General features: G+C 42.8%; 1 protein-coding gene and 1 long non-coding RNA gene across 3 annotated transcripts in view; one reads left to right on the forward strand and one right to left on the reverse strand.

Moving 5' to 3' along the window:
* LOC114498673 (4-aminobutyrate aminotransferase, mitochondrial) overlaps positions 1 to 14,947 on the reverse strand; it is an 87,945-nt gene that overhangs the window by 14,030 nt on the left and 58,968 nt on the right. For both annotated transcript variants that reach the window (XM_028514799.2, XM_036020944.1), the window contains exons 7-11: positions 5,777 to 5,857; positions 5,030 to 5,122; positions 4,328 to 4,390; positions 1,504 to 1,567; positions 894 to 1,042 (exon numbers count right to left, since the gene is read on the reverse strand). In XM_028514799.2, coding sequence (XP_028370600.1) covers positions 894 to 1,042; positions 1,504 to 1,567; positions 4,328 to 4,390; positions 5,030 to 5,122; positions 5,777 to 5,857 — 450 coding nt within the window. The remainder of the gene's footprint in view (positions 1 to 893; positions 1,043 to 1,503; positions 1,568 to 4,327; positions 4,391 to 5,029; positions 5,123 to 5,776; positions 5,858 to 14,947) is intronic.
* LOC118499582 lies at positions 1,574 to 6,166 on the forward strand. Its single transcript, XR_004902076.1, has 2 exons — positions 1,574 to 2,405; positions 5,578 to 6,166. It is a non-coding gene; the product is annotated as an uncharacterized LOC118499582 (long non-coding RNA).

Consider the following 14,947-nt stretch of genomic DNA (forward strand, 5'->3'; position numbering starts at 1 on the left):
ATCAATAATTTTTAAGTATTAATTACATGTTAACATGATACTATTTTGGATGTATTGGTTCCATAAAATATTACTAAAATTAATTTCACTTGTTCCTTTTTACTTTTAAAAGATGTGATAATTAGAAAAGCTACAATGACATCTGTAGCCTGCCTTATTTTTCTATTGGACAGGCTGTGCTAGACTCCATTATCTTGTGTCTTTTATTTACCACAAAATGTCCAGCACCTCGCACTTAGCTTCACACCTAGTACCTTGCTTCACACCTGGTAGGTATTAACTATTGTTTGAAACAAATGTTACGCCTAAGATGCAGACTCAAATCCCAACCTGAAGAGTGAAAGCCATTTTCCCCAGCAACAGGATCCTCCAGTGTCTTACGTGGAAGCCCAATATATGGAACAGATTGAAGGGGTGGGGGTCCTTCTGGTTGAAGGGGAGGCACGGCAACAGGGGCTACAATGTACTCAGTCCTTCCCCTGCCCCTTGCACCCTTAGGCTCCCAATGCAACCCCATCATTTGAGAGAAGGCTGGAAAACAGTGAACTAGAGGATCCTGTGCAACTTTTTCCATGAGCTGCCCCATATTCTTCACATAAATTCATTTTCTCTCATTCTAGAGTCACTGATGCTTACCTCCAAAGAAACTTGAATGATACTAAAATTGGTACCAGAAGTGGGGTTATGGACACTGGGTGGCAAAATCAATGTGTCATTATCTTCCCCAGTATGGAATGTTGGGATGGGAGGCCTCTCTGTCCTTATGTCCCTCCCAGGGAGTGCTGTGCAGGCCCAAGATAAACTCTTGGGTTCTCTTCTCCAGGGTGAAGTGTTGGGGAGGCAAGTGTAAGGGAACGGGGAGGTGGGAAGGGTCTGGAAGGTCTGGGTGTTACCTCTTCTAGGCAGCGGGCTTCTTCTTGTTTGTTCTCCTTTACAAACTCCTCCAGAGGATATTTCAGCCGTGGGAATGGTGCAATGGGCCAGTCAAAGGAAGGAATGTCAATCTTGTGAATAGCTTTGGAGTGTGTGGTCGCTAGGCAACCTAGACTCCCCATAAAACAGAAGAGCAGTTGGTTGGCTTAGGGGAATAGAATAAACAGTGCTCAAAAAGCAGAAGATGGGCATTTCAAGCCAAGACCTCGATTGCCCTGGGAGTTCCTATAACATCCTGAAGCTGAAGAAGAACCTGTGAATCATTTGTGTGTGTGTGTGTGTGTGTGTGTGTGTGTGTGTAGCTTTCTCCTTCATCACAGATTAAGCACAAGTTTTGAAGGCAGGGGGACAATGGTTTATCCTGGCTCTGCCACTGTATGGCCTTGGAATGTTTCTCTTCTTTCTGAGCCTCTATTTCCCTGTCTGCAAAGTGGCAATAACAATCCCCACTCTGCAGAGTGGTCTGGAGTCAATGAGACAAGGTGGGGAAAGTGAGATCAAAGGCAGCCTTTGCTATTGTTGCTGCTATTATTACTGTGTCACCTGGGGATCCCAGTGGCCCTTCCTTACCCATGGTCCTTCCATGGAATGCACCCATGAAAGAGAGGATGCTGTAGTCTGGGCAGCCAGGGGCCTAGAAACAAGAAATAGTGGGCATCAGTCACAGTTGTGAGAAGTAGGGGACTCTGTGGCTCCCCCCTGAGAAAGAGAAGGAACACCAAAGTCTATCAGAAGAACTGGGGGTCTCTTCTCAGGCTGAAGTCACAAACTGGACCCCTACTTCTATAGCCAGCCAATGGATGTTTTGCCCACATGACCCGCCAAAATATACTTTTTTCCAAAAAATATTTTAATTAAGAAATTTCACTAAGTATCTGAAATGTCTTCTCTCAAGTTCTATATCATTTGGGCTCATTTTTGTCACCCAAGCCTAAAGTCTGGGCAAATGTGCAGCTCCATGGCCCACTGCCTGCCTTTCTCCTTTACATCACTGGCTATCACCTGCTGGGCTGCTTGGGGCTTTTGAATTTTCAGCCCCTGTCTGCAGGCTCTTCCAACTCCTACAGGCTCTCCCCCTACTCCAAACTGCTCTGGCTTCCACAGCAACCAGGTGGGCTAAGTGGGCCATGACAGGAGGCTGAGCAGGGCACCTCACAGGGAATGAAAGCCCCAGACCTTTGGACCAGGGCTGCTACATCAGAGTGGGAGGCTGGGCAGCGAGGACCCTCTGCCCCCATCTTTCTGTCTTCCCAGGGTGGCTGCCCCTGTGTTCAGGAGAGATACCTGAATATCCAGTCCCCAGTGGATGGCACAGCTGCATTGTTGCCTCACCCCACAGCAGGCAAGGAATCAGAACTGTTTCAAGCTGACTCTAGGAGAGCTACTGAGGATGCTGCAGAGGCAGCCATGGGGTCCCCCTCATCTCTGGAAATTTCATACAGCATGCTTTTAGGCTGGCTGATCTCCACCAGGTACCTGAGACCCCTGGTAGAAGCTCTAAGACCTCCTCCCACAAACTATAGTATATCATCTTGTCATTTCCCTTTAAGGAAAGGAAACATTTCCTTTGTTCCTTTGTATTTCAATATATACATACTGTCTCACATCTTTGGCTGCACACATTAAACGGGAGGAATAAGATCTAAAGATACTGCAGGATGTCCACAGATATCAAACGAGAAAGAGGTAGCGCAAGATCTTTCTTTTTTTTTTAAATGCTATTTTTTAAAAGATTTTATTTATTTCCCAGGTTCGATTCCCAGCCAGGGTACATTCCTGGGTTGCAGGCCATAACCCCCAGCAACTGCACATTGATGTCTCTCTTTCTCTCTCCCTCTCTTTCTCTCTCCCTCTCCCTCTCTCCCTTCCCTCTCTAAAAAAATAAATAAAATCTTAAAAAAAAATAATTAAAAAAAAAGATTTTATTTATTTATTTTCAGAGAGGGAAGGGAGGGAGATAGAGAGAGAGAGAAACATCAGTGTGTGGTTGCTGGGGGCCGTGGCCTGCAACCCAGGCATGTGCCCTGACTGGGAATCGAACCTGCGACACTTTGGTTCACAGCCCACACTCAATCCACTGAGCTACGCCAGCCAGAGATCTCTTTCTTTTAAAACATGGCCAGAAGAAGAAAAAAGAAAGAGCTTAACTTTATGTAGGTTTGTATGAATATGGAGAAAGGTATAAATCTATTGCTAGCAAGAGGCAAGATCAGGAATAAAAAGTTAAGAAAGCACAAAAGGAAAAAATGAAATAAAACAATCTCACCACCCATAGGCATCCTATTATAAACATGTTACCAGGATTTCTTGTAGTAATTTCTGGTACATTTATTTACAGTATCCATACAATTAACATTCTACTGTTTTTCACTAAATTACAGTACACATGTCTCCAGGCAAAGAGTAACCCTTTCTAACTATTTTTGTTGCAGGATGTTGTGGATGTTTGTAGTGCATAATTGAGTTTAGTGGCCCTTGATTCCTTTTTTTAAAATGAGCAGACATTTCTGTCTAAATCATAACGGGACCGCACATGTGAAAGGGGGAAGGGCAGGCATGCTCTGGTTGAAGCTGGCTGCAGAGCTTGGGTCTACCTGCTTGGTTTTCCCTGTGGTCCCCACTACTGCTTTGCCCCAACAGTGGCCTCCTTGGTGCCTCTGGGAACCCATACACTTAATTCCTCTTTCCTTATTAAGTGGTTTGCAATCTTTTTGGTTATTGTTACTCTAAACACCAGTGGGGTGAATACCCTTCAACACACATTTGTGTTGACATTTTGGATTATTCTAGAGATTACATTAAAGCCTTTCTTAGGTGGGTTAAATCCAGGCAGTTGCCCTGGGAAACTGTTGTCTTGGGTCAGGAAGAGCTTCACTTAGCCTTGATATTGAGGGAATGAACTAGGGAGGCAGAATGCTTGGGGACCCCTTGTTATGGACTGAATGTTTATGTCCTCCCAAATTCATATGTTGAAGTCCTAACCTCAGTGTGATGATATTTGGACATGGGGCCTTGGGAAGGTGATTAGGGTTGGATGAGGTCATGAGGGAACTCTCATGATGGCATTAGTTTCTTTACAAAAAGAGGCACATGAGAGCTTGCCAATACTCGCTGACATGGGAGGACTCAGTGAGAAGGCAGCTGTCTGCAAGCCAGGAAGACAGCCTGCCCTGGGCAACCAAACTGGCTGCACCTTGGACTTCCAGCCCTCATAACTGTGAGAAAACGCAGGTATCTTGTTTAAGCACCCCACCTCCACCTCATAGTCTATGGCATTTGCTATGGCAGCCTGTGCTGACTATTTGGGAAAGACAGGGTCCATTAACTATGGTCAGCCTGAGGGGGGCTGTGGCACCTCCCTCTTAGAGGAGGAGAAAGGGCCCACTCCACTTACCTGGTTGACCATGCACGTCTCCAGCTCCTCTTTGGAGAAACCTGTTTGACCCCTTTCCTTGCTCTGACAAAAAAGAACAGAACAAAGTCTCAGAGATGTTCTGTGGTAGGAGGGGCTTCCACCTCCCAGTCAGACCCATAGTTAGTCCAGACAATTAGAGAACACTCTCAAGAGTTCATCTCCTAGGTGTTGATTGAGGAGTGAAGAAATAAAACAGTCACTGTGGTCAAGCTGCTGCATTATTAACTTCAAGTGGGCTGAGGCATAAGGAAACAATTATTCTTGTTTAACTGACTCTGGGAACTTAAACTTTCAAATTCTCCAGTCCCATGTCAATACCTGGATGTACATCAGTGCATTTGCTGTGTGTCAATGCCTGGACATACATAAAACCTTCAGAATGACCTCAGGAAGAAAATGTTGCATTGTCCTGACCACCAGGCATCTCACAATTACCATCATGGACCAATCCAGGGGCTAAGAATACAGAACTCATTTTTCTTGAGAATGTACTTTTTACTTGGCTCTTGGCACCATTCCCCACAGGGATGTTTGAAAAGCCCCATACAGGCAGTGGATTTTGAGCATGGTCACTGTGTCCCATACTCCAGCTGGTTGGGGTAAACAGTAGGACTAGGGGGTAGGTGTGTGGCTGAGTGCTGGGGAACCTCTGTGTGTGTGTCTTCGTGCCTCAAACCTTACCCGATACCACATGAAGATGGTCTTGAAGGCGTTTTCATTGGAGCAGGAGCCGCAGGCCATGGTAATGAGCTGGGACATCCCTTTGGGAGCCACCTGCAGGCAGAGAAATAGCTTTGGGCTCAGCTCCACCTTGACTCCTCCTCCTCTAGCTGGAGCTGTGGGAGGCAGAAGGAGGCTGGGAGGGAACTGGACACATCCCAGAAGTAGTTAGCCTGGGAAAGTGGTCTTGGGCTCTTTTGGGGTGGTGGAGAAGCCCAGGATGAAGGGCAGAGAGGAATAAAGGGTGAAGCAAAGCCCAGTCTATCCCTCCTGATGCAACTGCCACCCCTTGAGGTGCCCACATTTTGCAGATGAAAAGTTGAGGTTCTGAATAATTTTAATCATTGTAACAACCAGAACAGAAACATCAAGGCAGGTTGAATAACAGGCAAACCTCCTGTCATGGAAAAAATTATTTATTTTTCCTGAGTTCCATTTTTCCTGCACACAGGAATCCTTTATTTTCTTCAAAAGTAAAAGTAAAAGTGCTTTTTTGTGAACAACAATAGAAAAACACAAGGAGCAAGACTGAAGGAGAAACACCCCATCCTAATTGTTCTGGATCTCAATCCTCTCCTTCTTCTGCTAGTGTTGCCTCCTAGAGGCCAGGATGGCCTTTCCAGTGTGGGCAGGGGTGAGGGGGGATCCGGGGCAGAAGGTGAAGCTGAGTCCCAGCAGCAGAGGGTCGTTCCCATGGACTCCACTCACCGAGAGCAAGGATTCCCGCAGCTTCTCCACAAAGTTCTCCGGAGGCAGGATTCCCAGGGCAGGTCTGTTGATGAATGTGCTCTGCAAAGAGGTCCAGAGACAAATAGTGACTTCTCAGGCCTGACCCAGCTCCAGGTCCACCAACCACACTGTTCACAGGGATGAGTCCAATAGGCTGATGGTGTCATATCCATGCTGGAATGATGTGTAATCCCGCACTTTTAGAGAAATCCACTAGAACTGCTTTGGATTTTAAGAAGAAATGCCAATTTGTTGGTTGTGATATTGCACTATAATTATACAAGATGCTGCCTTTGGGGGAAACGGGGTGAAAGGTACATGGGACCTCTCTGTACTATTTTTGCAATTTCCTGTAAATCTGTAATTAAACTCCCCCACCCCACCAGAATGGCTAAACATTAAAATATGGACAATGGTAAGTGTTGATAAGGATGTAGAGCACCTGGAACTCTCATCACAGCTGGTGGGAAAGTAACATGGTATGGTCACTTTGGAAGGCAGTCTGGCAGTTTCATATAATGTTAAACATACATGTATCCTATGATCTAGCAATGCCACACCTAGGAACTTACATAAATGAAACTGTATGTCCACACAAAGATATGAGTGGATATGAATATTTATAGGGGCTTTTTAAAAAATTTGCCCAAACCTATAAACAACTCAAATGTCCCTCTACTGGGGAAAGGTTACATAAACTGTGATACACGCACATCATGGAATACTACTGAGCAATAAGGAGGAACAATATACCAACATACACAAGGGCAAGGAGAACGTGGTAGAATCTCAGAGTTTTGGACTTCCGGCCAAGAGGGAGGCATAGGTAGACACACTGTGCCTCCTCCCACAACCAAAATAAGGTCAGCAACAATTTAGAAACAAGATAACAACCAGATCTGACAGAAAGTTGAACTGTATGAAGTCGGACAACCAAGGAGTTAAAATATACACATTCATCCAGACTGGTAGGAGGGGTGGAGTCAGGCAGCTGGGCGAAGGGTGGTGGCACAAAAAGCAGTGGCACCAGATGCATCCCGGGCACATAAGGCATCCTGGGCACCAAAGGCATCCCGAGCGCAAGACTGCAGTGGGCAGACCCTGGGCTCACAGGCAGCTGGCAGACCCAGCGAGGTGGCCACTGTAAATTGAAGCACTGCACGCAAGGCGCCTGGCTGTCTGGGCCACATTCGAGTGCAAATAAACCAGGCAAAATTGGGTAGTGAGACAGACGGAGCAACCCAGGGTCCCAGTGCTGGGAAATAGAATCTCAAGACACTGCCAAAAATACCTGTGGGGGTTGAGGCGCAGGGAGAGACTCCCAGCCTCACAGGAGAGTGCATTGGAGGGACCCACTGGGTCCTAGAATGAACACAAGCCCACCGACCTGGGAATTAGCACCAGAAAGGCCCAGTTAGCTTGGGGGAAGCAGTGGAGGGGACTGAAATCCAATAGAGAGAGGAGCAAGCGCCATTGCTGCCTCTCGGACCCCACCCCCACAAACAAAGTCGCAACCCAGGGACTGGGTTGCCCTGCCCTGGAGAACACCTAAGGCTTCTCCCCCCACTATGTAACAGGTGCGACCAGATTTAAAAAAAAATGGCTCAAACGGAAGTACAAATCAAAGCCCCAGAGCCAATATTTTTAAGCGACTAAGAGATAGCCAACTTATCAGATGCACAATTCAAAGCACTGGGGATCAGGATGCTCGCAGAATTGGTTGAATTGGTTGCAAATTAGGTGAAAAAATGAAGGCTACGATAAGAGAAGTGAAGGAAAGTGCACAGGGAACCAATAGTGATGGAAAGGAAACAGACTCAAATCAATAGAGTGGACCAGAAGGAAAAAAGAAACAACCAAACAGAAAAGAATGGAGAAATAAGAATTCAAAAAAATGAGGAGAAGTTTAGGCTGGCTGACTGGGCAGTCCCACATTTGCATTCAGATAAACTGGGAGGAACAGTTAGAGAGTAAGACAGATCATGCAACCCAGGGTTCCAGTGCAGGGAAATAAAGCCTCAAAACACCTGCCTATAAAAACCTGTGGGGGTGCAGCAGCAGGAGAAACACCCAGCCTCACAGGAGAGTGTGATGGTGAGACCCATAGGGTCCTGGAATGTACACAAGCTCACCCAGTCCAGGAATCAGCACCAGAAGGGCCCAATTAGCCAGGGAAAGTGATTGAAAGCCAGATGAGAACCAAGCAAGCAGCATTGTTCTCTCTTGGACCCTGCCTTGAACATATAGCACCGAATGCCTAAGGCTCCCACCTTACAACATAACAGCTGCACCAAGAAAAAGAAATATGGCCCAAATGAAAGAACAGATCAAAGCTACAAAAATAGAACTTAGCAATGAAGAGATATCCAACCTATCAGATGCAGAGTTCAAAACACTGGTAATCAGGATGCTCACACAATGGTTGAGTATGGTCGCAAAAGAGGAAAAAGTGAAGGCTATGAAAAGTGAAATAAAGAAAAATATACAGGGAACCAACAATGAAGGGAAGGAAACTGGGACTCAATACTTTGGAGCAGAAGAAATAAACATTCAGTCAGAACAGAATGAAGAAACAAGAATTCAAAATAATGAGGAGAAGCTTAGGAACCTCCAGGACAACTTTAAATGTTCCAACATCCGAATCACAGGGGTACCAGAAAGAGAAGAGGAAGAGCAAGAAATTGAAAACTTATTTGAACACATAATGAAGGAGAATTTCCCTAATCTGGCAATAGAAATAGACTTCCAAGAAGTCCAGGAAACCCAGAGAGTCCCAAAGAAGTTGGACCCAAGGAAGCACACACCAAGGCACATCATAATTACATTACCCAAGATGAAAGATAAGGAGGCAATCTTAAAAGCAGCAAGAGAAAAGGAGACAGTTACCTACAAAGGAGTGCCCATAAGGCTACCAGCTGATTTCTCAAAAGAGATCTTACAGGCAAGAAGGGGCTGGAAAGAAGTATTCCAAGTCATAAAAGGCAAGGACCTACATCCAAGATTACTCTATCCAGCAAAGCAAATGATTACTCTATCATTTAGAATGGAAGGGCAGATAAAGTGCTTTTCAGATAAGGTCAAGTTAAAGGAGTTCATCATCACCAAGCCCTTATTCTATGAAATGTTAAAGGGACTTATCTAAGGAAAAAATGATGATCAAAATCATGAATAATAAAATGACAGCAAACTCACTACTGTCAAAAGCTGAACTTAAAATACAAAAACAAAAACAAACTAAGCAAACCACTGGAACAAGAACAGAATCACAGAGATAGAGATCACACCTTGGCTGGTGTATCTCAGTGGATTGAGCGTGGGATGTGAACCAAAGGGTCACCAGTTCAATTCCATGTCAGGGCATATGCCTGGGTTGCAGATCAGGTTCCCAGTGGGGTCCATGTGAGAGGCAACCACACATTGATGCTTCTCTCCCTCTTTCTCCCTCCCTTCCCCTCTCTCTAAAATAAATAAATAAAATATTAAAAAATATACTTTAAGAAATAGAGATCAGAAGGAAGATGGTGGCAAGAGAGGTGGGAGTGGAGTCTACTTCCCCATGCCTACAGGTAAAACACCTAGCCAGTCTTCTGAGGAACAGACTGAGCATCCAATGGTATCCAAGCATATATGAAAACTGGAGACCAAAAATTGTAGAGGACGTGGAAAAATCAGATGTGAGACAATAAAACCTGAAGCTGTGAAAAGACCAGAGTTGGACCCAAAGAGGAGTCATGCTAACAGCTGAGACAATCACAAAAAAGGGTAGGTGGGAGCTGTGAACACCAGGATACCCACTGGAAGAGGAAACCCACCAACAAAGGAAGCACCAACAGATAACAACAGAAGAAGGTGAAGGGAGTGGTAGCCATACCAACTCAACCCAGGACCGATCTGGAAATACAACTAAATGGTAGAGAAATTACTCAGAATGAACAATGGAACAAGAGTGACAGAGAATCCTCAAAACCTGGTACACATGGAAGAACCAGCTTCAACACAACCTGCCCACACCTTCACAACAAAATACAACATGTGGTGGATGGAGTGACCCTCAGTTAACCAGCTGGAGGAAAGGACCCACCAAAGAAAGACCCAGAAACAGTCAAAACCCAAAGACATACAGAGAGACAACATAAATGACAGCCTAAGACCAGCGAGCTCAGGAGATCATGGAGACTGCACCACTGAATCTCACAGGTCTTCTAACATAGGAGTTCACACCATAAACCCAGGGACTTAGAACAGATCAATTTAAGAAGCAGAGGCTAACAAGAAGAGTCTTACAAACAATGGGAAGACAAAGAAACAGTCCCCAAGTGAAAGGAAAGGAGGAAGCCTCAGAAAGGATGCTAAATGAAATAGAGGCAAGTCATCTATCAGATACTGAGTTCAAAGCAATAATTATAAGGAAGCTCAATGAGCTCACAGAGAATTACCAAAAACTACAGGAAAACTACAATGAACTCACTGCAAACTATATCAACATGAAAAAGGAAATAGAGACTATCAACAAGGGCCAAGAGGAAGAATACAATTTCTGAACTGAAGAAAACAGTGGAAGGAATCAAAAGCAGGCTAGATGAAGCAGAGGATCAGATCAGCAAACTGGAGGACAAGGTAGGAAAAAAACACCCAGAAAGAGCAAGAAAAGGAAAAGAGGCTTAGAAAGAATGAAGAGGGGTTAAGGGAAATGCAGGACAACATGACACATAATAATATCCATATAATAGGGTTACCATAAGGAGAAGAGGAAGAACAAGGGATAGAAAACCTGTTTGAAAAAGTGATGATGGAAAACTTTCCTAATTTGATAAGAGAAAAAGTCCCACAAATCCAGGAAACACAGAGAGTCTCAATCAAGAGGAACCCAAAGAGGCCCACTTCAAGACACATCATAATTAAAATGTCAAAATTCCAAGGCAAAGAGAGAATCTTAAAGGCAGCAAGGGAAAAACAGCAGATAACATACAAGGGAACCCTGATAAGACTAGCAGCTGATTTGTCAATGGAAAGGCTCCAAGCCAGAAGGGAATGGCAAGAAATATTCCAAGTAATGCAAACCAGAAGCCTGCAACCAAAACTACTTTATTCAGCAAAGCTCCCAATTAAAACAGAAGGCCTAATAAGGAGCTTCCCAGACAAAAGAAGCCTCAAAGAATATACCTCCTCCAAACCAGCTCTGCAAGAGATGCTAAAGGGTCCACTTTAAGAACAGGAAGGGAAAAAAAAAAAAACAGTGAGAGAGAGAGAGGAACACAGGTACAAAAAATGGCAATGAATAAGTACCTATCAATAATAACCTTAAACGTAAATGGATTAAATGTCCCAATCAAAAGACAAAGAATAGCTGAATGGGTAAGAAAACAGGACCCACACATATGCTGCCTACAAGAGACCCACTTCAGAACAAAAGACCTACACAGACTGAAAGTGAAGGGTTGGAAAAAAAAAAGCTGGGGTAGCGATACTCATATCTGTCAAAATAGACTTCAAAAAGAGAGCCATAAAAAGAGACCCAGAAGGTCAATTCATAATACTCAAGGGAAGAATTCATCAAGAAGACAAAAATTGTAAATACATATTTACAATTTGCACCCAACATAGGAACACCCAAATACATAAAGAAAAGTCTGGAGGACTTTGAGAAAGATTGACAGCAACACAATTATAGTAGGGGATTTTAACACCCCACTGTCAAAAATGGACAGATCTTCCAAACAAAATATCAACAAAGAGATTGTGGCATTGAACAATGCCATAGATGAAATGGATTTAAATGATACATAGAGAGCCTTTCATCCCAAAGAAGCTAAATACACATTCTTTTCAAATGCACATGGAACAGTTTCAAAGATTGACCACATGATAGGACATAAAACAAGCCTCAAAAAATTCAAGAAATTTGAAATCATATCAAGCATTTTCTCAAACCACAAGGGACTGAAACTGGAAGCCAACCCCAAGGAAAAAAACCCAAAACACTCAAAATCATGGAGATTAAATGGCATGTTATTAAACAATGAATGGATCAATAATGAAATTAGGGAAGAAATCAAAAGATATTTGTTCTGGAAACAAATGAAAATGAAGTCACAACAACCCAAAACTTACGGGACTCAGCAAAGGCATCCTGAGAGGGAAGTTCATAGTGATACAAGCATACCTAAAAAGGATAGAAACATTTCAAACAAACAACCTAACCCTATGCCTACAAGGACTCAAGGAACAACAACACAGTCCAGAGTAAGTAGAAGGAAAGAAATAACCAAGATTAGAGCAGAATCAAATGACATAGGGACTAAAAGCACAATTCTAAGGATCAATAAATCCAGGAGCCCATTCTTTGACAAGATAAACAAAATCGATAAGCCTTTAAGCAGGCTTATCAAGAAAAAAAGAGAGAGGGGACCCAAATAAGCACAATCAGAAATGAGAGAGAAGAGAATACAATTGATAGTACAGAAATACAAAAGATTGTAAAAAGTTACTACAAAGAACTAGATGCCAAGAAATTTGAAAACCTAGGTGAAATGGACAAATTTCTAGAAAAACACAATGTTCCAAACGTGAATGAAGAAGAAGCAGAAAGCCTGAACAGATCAATAACAGCTGATGAAACTGAAGCAGTAATCAAAAAGCTTTCAACACACAAAAGCCCTGGAGCAGACAGTTTCACAGGAGTATTTTACAAAGCATTTAAGGGACAGCTAACCTCTGTCCTTCACAGATTATTCCAAAAAATTCAAGAAGATGGAAGACTCCCAAACTCTTTTTATGAAGGCAGCATCATCCTAATCCCAAAACCAGATAAAGACATAACAAAGATAGAAAACTTCAGGCCGGTGTTGCTGATGAACATAGATGCTAAAATCCTCAACAAAATGTTGGCAAACTGCATCCAGCAATACATTAAAAAGATCATACACCATGACGAAGTGGGATACATCCTCGGGATGCAAGAATGGTACAATATTTGCAAATCAGTAAACATAATACATCACACAAACTAAACAAAAGAGAAAAATCATGTGATCATATCAATAGATGTGGAAAAAGCATTTGATAAGGTACAGCACCCAATTATGATAAAAACACTCAGCAAAGTGAGAATAGAGGGAGCATTCCTCAACCTAATAAAGGCCATATATGAGAGACCTACAGCCAACATCATACTCAATGGGTAAATACTTAGAGCTTTCCCACTAAGATCAGGAACAAGAAAAGGATGCTCGCTTTTACCACTCCTATTCAACATAATATCACAAGTTCTGGCCACAGCAATCAGACAAGAAAAAAAAAATAAAAGGCATCCAAATTGGAAAGGAGGAAGCAAAACTGTCATTGTTTGCAGATGACATGATAGTGTACATAGAAAATCCTATACACTCCACCAAAAACTACTTGACCTAATAAATGATTTTGGCAAAACAGCAGGATACAAAGTTAATATTCAGAAATCAAAGGCATTTTTGTAAACCAGCAATGAAATATCAGAAACAGAAATTAGGAAAAAGATCCCATTTGATATAGCAACAAGAAGAATAAAGTACCTAGGAATAAACCTAACCAAGGAGGTAAAAGACGTGTACTCATAAAACTATACAACACTGAAGAAAGAAATTAAGGAAGACACAAACAAATGGAAGCATGTACCATGTTCATGGATTAGAATTAACATCATCAAAATGTCCATACTACCCAAAGTGATTTAGAGATTCAATGCAATCCCTACTAAAATACCAGTGACATATTTCACAGATATAGAACAAACATCTCAGAAATTTATATGGAACCATAAACGACCCCGAATAGCTGCTGCAATTTTGAGAAAGAAGAACAAAGTAGGAGGGATCACAATAATTGATATCAAACTATATTACAAGGCCACTGTAATCAAAACAGCCTGGTACTGGAATAGAAACAGACACATGGGCCAATGGAACAGAACAGAGAGCCCAGAAATAAACCCAAGTTGCTATGGTCAATTAATATTTGACAAAGTGGGAAGAAACATAAAATGGAATGAAAATAGCCTCTTCAACAAATGGTGTTGGGAGATCTGGACAGCTATATGCAAAAAAATGAAACTCAATCACCAACTTACACCATACACAAAAATAAATTCAAGGTGGATAAAAGACTTAAATATAAACCATGACACCATTAAAATCCCAGAGTAAAACATCGGCAGGAAAATCTCAGACATTCCATGCAGCAACATTTTCACTGATATGTCCCCTAAAGCAAGGGACATAAAAGAAGGAATAATCAAATGGGACCTCATCAAACTAAAATGTTTCTGCATGGCTAAAGAAAACAGCATTAAGCCCTGGCTGGCGTAGCTCAGTGGATTGAGTGTGGGCTGGGAACCAAAGTGTCCCAGGTTCGATTCTCAGCCAGGGTACATTCCTGGGTTGCAGGCCATAACCCCCAGCAACCGCACATTGATGTTTCTCTTTCTCTCTCCCTCTCCCTCCCTCCCTCCCTTCCCTCTCTAAAAATAAATAAATAAAATCTTTAAAAAAAACAGCATTAAAATGAAAGAGAACCAAGTGTATAGGAAAACATATTTGCCAATGATACCTCAGACAGGGTTTTGATCTTCAAAATATATAAAGAACCCACACAACTCCACTCCAGGGAGACAAAAAACCCAGTTAAAAAATGGGCAAAAGACTTGAACAGACACTTTTCCAAGGACATACAGAGGGCCCAGAGACATATGAAAAGATGCTCAGCATCACTAGTCATCAGAGAGATACAAATTAAAACCACAATGAGATACCACCTTATACCAGTCAGAATGGCCACCATTAACAAATCAATAAAGTGTTAGAGAGGTTGCGGAGCAAAGGGAACCCTAATGCACTGTTGGTGGGAATGCATACTGGTGCAGCCACTATGGAAAACAGTATGGAATTTCCTAAGAAAAGTAAAAATAGAACTGCCTTTTGACCCAGCAATTCCACTGCTGGGATTATACCCTAAGAGCCCTGAAACACCAATCTAAAAGAACCTATGCACCCCAATGTTCATAGCAGCACAATTTATAATAGCCAAGTGCTGGAAGCAACCTAAGTGCCCATTGGTAAATGAGTGGATCAAAAAACTATGGTACATTTACACAATGGAATACTACGCAGCAGAGAG

Source organism: Phyllostomus discolor, chromosome 3 (assembly GCF_004126475.2).
Source record: "Phyllostomus discolor isolate MPI-MPIP mPhyDis1 chromosome 3, mPhyDis1.pri.v3, whole genome shotgun sequence".
In the NCBI taxonomy this organism is placed as follows: Eukaryota; Metazoa; Chordata; class Mammalia; order Chiroptera; family Phyllostomidae; genus Phyllostomus; species Phyllostomus discolor.